Consider the following 4,847-nt stretch of genomic DNA (forward strand, 5'->3'; position numbering starts at 1 on the left):
TGCAACGTTTTATATATTTATTTTTGTTCCATGGAAATCTTGAATACTTCTGTTACTGTATGGCACGTGAGGCCGTGAAGATTATTCGGGTCATTGTGGGCACCGTGCCACCGAGTCGCCGACGTTCACAAATTGAGTTTTTCTTTCTCCATATCCCGTAATACCCGACGCAGAATTTTTCCTGTTCAATTTTTATGTTTTTGCCAAGAACATCGATATGAATTTAAATATAATGTAAATACATTGTAATCGTTCTAAACCTCAAAAAGCGTCAAAATCTATATAGAGAATAGATTGAAATGGATCCGGTCAGGTTGGTGTAGTATGTTAGTTACTCTTGGTATAGTATGGATGTACAATCACCCGTGCCAAGTGCTCCGATCAAGAGATACGTGTGACACCCAACTACTGTATGTTGATTGTAAAGTATACGCTAGAGAATTATATTGGAAAGCTAATACATGATAGCTTTAATATGACAGGCTATACTTGTTGCTAGTTGACTGGAATTGCGGTAAACAACCGCGACCAATGTATACTGGTATTGAGATCGATTATCTTTACCATACGTGACTCAGACACAATTTGGGATAGTTTACATGTCGATATAACACCCATTTCGAAAGTCCTAAAATGTATTAATATTCAACCCCATTTTGATAATTTACCAACTCTGACCATTTAGAATGAAGTCAAACCGGTTGTGCCAAAAATATGATCAGGACTCGCACCCATTTGTTCACAAAGACTTGCTATATATTTCTATTTTGATCAATTAGATAATACTGACGACTATACAGTGGCCAAACAGCTGCGGATCCAACCAAGGAAACCTATAAAATCTGTTCTATCGCGCTGCTTACCTGATGGATTCTTTGGTATTTGTGCGATGAACTCGACTTCAACAAGTTTCTTGTGTGATGACACTGATGAATTTACCCACTCGCGCATATCTTCCTCTGTGATACTGTGGCCCTTCTTCAGTACGACGTAGGCCTTGGGCAGCTCTCCGGCAAATTCTTGAAACAGATTTTGATGCAAACGTCATGTGTATATGAGTCTCACAATTTCACCGCGAAACACGACAACATTAATTTACCCTATTTCTTAAATATAAATACATATAATATATAATATAATGTGTATATATTATATATATATATATATATATATATATATTGTTTACACGCATACACGGGTCGGAATTTTTGTCAAATCTGGCATCTGCCGTTATCATCGTGAAGCGCATTAGTAAAATTTATGATTCCAGTCCTTTACAATTAAAATAATATTCATGTTTATGTATTTGGGTACACTCATCCTTGCGCATGCTTATATAACTTAATTCTATTAACACGTAGTCACTACCTGGTGTCTTATTATGTATTCTAGTCCCAGCCTCTATTATATATCGCTTGGAATGATACCTACCACCGTTTGCACAATATCACTACTGTGAGACACTCATTCATCATTCAGCACCAACAACAAAGTACAATCTGCAATAACTCTGAAACCCATTGAACTTACACCATCGACAAACACTCACCATCCGGGCGTGCTATCACAGCCGAGTCGTCCACACTAGCATGGCTCAGGAGAAGATCTTCTAGTTCAGTCGGGGCGACCTGAAACCCTTTCACCTGTAGGCAAACGTGTACACAGATACAACACAAGCGAGAGTGAGATTCTAGTACGACGTAAAGTATGGACAGACGAATGTGGTGAGGATTCAGGCAGAAAATGAAAGGAATGGAGACTAAGCGTTACATGAGTGTATATCCCGACTAATCTGGGGCCATCTGAAGCCCAGTGTGCGAAGGTGGACGCTGGCCATATCCAAGTCGTATACGTAATATAGGAAGCGGCACTCCGGGCATAGTATATGGCGAACTTCAGTATGGCGTGTAACTGTGTTTGGTGGGCTAGACAATCTATTCTCAAGCTGAAACGGTACTAATTTGCAACTTCAACCTACAGCATATCGGCTCTGTGGATACGAATAAACACAAACATATCTACGTCTGTGGGCAGCATATATAGGGGGGATGCTGATATCAACATGGATTGTATACAAATCTGTATGAACTACACAATAGAAGTATGTATGCATGCAAAAAAAAATGGATACGTACATATATGCATGGTATATGGACAAATCAATGTGAACCACACAGTAGAAGTACGTATCCATGCAAACATGCAAAAAAAAATTGATACGCACATGCATGCATAGTGCGACAATCGGTTGTGATTAAGTTGCCGTCGATTCTATTTCTGTTGGTGGGTATATATATAATAAACCGGTCTATATCCCTATACCCTACGTGCATGGGCAAATACTCAGTACAAATTCGAACTATTTTCATTGACATTCGGCATTTTAAAACTCAGAAATTTGCAGTTAAACATGTATGCCACACCTTGATGAGCTCCTTCATGCGGTCCACAATAAAGACTCGCCCGTTCTTGTCCATATAACCTGTCACATCGAGTTAACATTTAGGTGGAAAGACGCTTGTCATGAAGCGCACATGTCGATACAGCAACCCGCCACACCCACCAGCCCGCGATAGCGGCGTTGAGCTTGGCCCTTGCAAATTAGCACGTGATGTATGTGTGCGTATGTGTGATGCGTGTGTATATGCAATTGCGATAACTGTACGCTGTTTGGATAAGGTGTGTTCTGCGGGTTCAACGAAAGTACTTGCACATACATGTATGGACAACATTTTTATGAATTTATAATTTCAGCTACGCACACCCGACAAATAGACGCAAAATGCAAACTTCCATACGCGCATAAATATAAAAACGTGCATACATACATCTATATACATTCTCACACATAATATATAGATTTTGACCCATAGACAAACAGGCTCATAAATGTATATACATCCACAACAAACATACCCACATCGCCAGTGCGCAAAAAGCCGTCGTCTGTGAAGGACGCATCGGTCTCTTCGGGGCGTTTGTAGTACTCTTTCATGACATTGGGGCCTCGCACACACACCTCGCCCTCTTCTCCAGGGGCCACCTCAGCCTGTGTGTGCACGCACAGGAACTTCATCTCACAGTTCGGTATTAAAACACCACAGCTGCCGATGGTCGGGTCTTCGAGGTCACCCAACGCCACGGGACTCTGAGTAGGTAGTTAACAGCACATAGCATACGTGTTACATGTGTCAGAGCATCGGTTGCCATCTCCAGTACAATCCCACCGTGGAAAACTCTATTGTGAAGTAGTATACCTACCTTCCGTACCTACACTATGGCTACAGACCCAAAGACACAACCCGACGTTGAAAAGCAACTCTGTTTCCGTGCCTCTGATAGTTTTAGCCAATCAAATTGTGTACCTATTGATACAATTGTCTGTCCTGGTTCTTACACAGAAATATACCAACTTCTATACCAAGCTACTCACACACGCCACTGACTATGGTCAACCATTCTCCCGTTCTGTGGCACAGTTTGTACCTACCAACTCGGTCATGCCGTACAGTTGCCTGACGGGTTTCATGCTTGGTAGACGACCCTGCACTTGCATCGTGACATCTTTCCTGATGGAATAAAGCGTGTAGTTGGAAATAGTACGTGATAAGTATTAGTCTGTCAGAGAAATTAACTACAACGTTGGGGTACCATAGTAGCACGACACATTTAAAACCGTCACAGAACAAACCCGCGGGACTTACATTAGCGGAGCGGCACCGGAGAACAGATTCTCCAACGATGAAAGGTCGTACTCATCCACCTTGGGATGTTTCGCTGAATGAGTGTGGGTGCAAAGCAGTTGAACATGAGCCAAATGGTAAATACAAATGCGGGGCTGGTCGGATGTAAATTCCTGATTTCGCTATGGAGACACTGATATAAACTTAAAATTACAGGTCTGAGGTATGTAGCCGTACGGCCTGTCACCTGTCCTTCGTACCCCACAGGCTAAGTTAACTGGATCATTTCTTGCACCTAGAGGACGTTTCTCACATCACGTGGGAAACCGAACAGTTACGTCCGCCTAAACACCGGGCGTAAGGTGGTAACTGTATGTGCACATACATGTGCCTAAACCCTAAAACCCATGAGTGGATACTGATAAACACATCTACGCATCTAATAATGTGGGATGTGCCCCCATCTGTGGTCAATCCGTTGCGTTGGACGCCTGAGTTTGAATGGGAGATTCACTCGATCTGCTCACAAACACATCGTACACCAAAGACGTTAGCCTTTTCATTGGACATGCACAGCCACACAGAACGTTGCCACGGAATTGAAGTAAAAGAACCGGAGAATATACATACCATACACGTATATCGCTCAAAACTTGTCGCAACCGAGTTAAATGCCATCAGGTGTCCCAACATTCCCGGCTCAAAGCAGCATTCTTATGTACTACAACAATTCAAGCCCGCGAGCTATATTCCGATATTCCGGTAATAAACCCAAACCCAAATTGATTGTCAAAACTTACCCAAAAATATGAAAATTGGGGGCACCAGATGAATAATCTGTATCTTGTGGTCTTGGATAGTGCCCAGGAAGGAGTCCGGTACAAAGCCATTGAGGACAGTCATGGTCCATCCTTTGCTTAGTCCAACATTGATGCACATCAGAAACCCATAGATGTGGAACATAGGCAGCAGCGCGAGTTGGCGTGTGCCTTCACCATGTTTCATTAACGCTGTCCGATGAAGAAGAAAAAACATATAAATTAGAAAGATCTACAAGTATATACATAAATACATATATATTTATACGTATATACGTATATACATATGGTATATATTTATCTATATGTATCTATATGTATCTATATTTATATATACCCATATATA

The 4,847-nt window shown here is 41.7% G+C and overlaps 1 protein-coding gene across 1 annotated transcript; it reads right to left on the bottom strand.

Moving 5' to 3' along the window:
• On the bottom strand, positions 1 to 4,695 carry SARC_10423 (hypothetical protein). The gene is made up of 8 exons (XM_014295537.1): positions 4,484 to 4,695; positions 3,705 to 3,777; positions 3,491 to 3,569; positions 2,917 to 3,148; positions 2,424 to 2,482; positions 1,550 to 1,643; positions 864 to 1,019; positions 1 to 181 (listed from the first exon to the last, which is right to left on the bottom strand). Exons 1-8 carry the CDS (start codon positions 4,686 to 4,688, stop codon positions 126 to 128), a joined length of 954 nt encoding a protein of 317 aa, XP_014151012.1. The 5' UTR covers positions 4,689 to 4,695; the 3' UTR covers positions 1 to 125.
• Between the last annotated feature and the right edge of the window lie 152 nt (positions 4,696 to 4,847).

Source organism: Sphaeroforma arctica (genome assembly GCF_001186125.1).
Source record: "Sphaeroforma arctica JP610 unplaced genomic scaffold supercont1.1243, whole genome shotgun sequence".
In the NCBI taxonomy this organism is placed as follows: Eukaryota; class Ichthyosporea; order Ichthyophonida; genus Sphaeroforma; species Sphaeroforma arctica.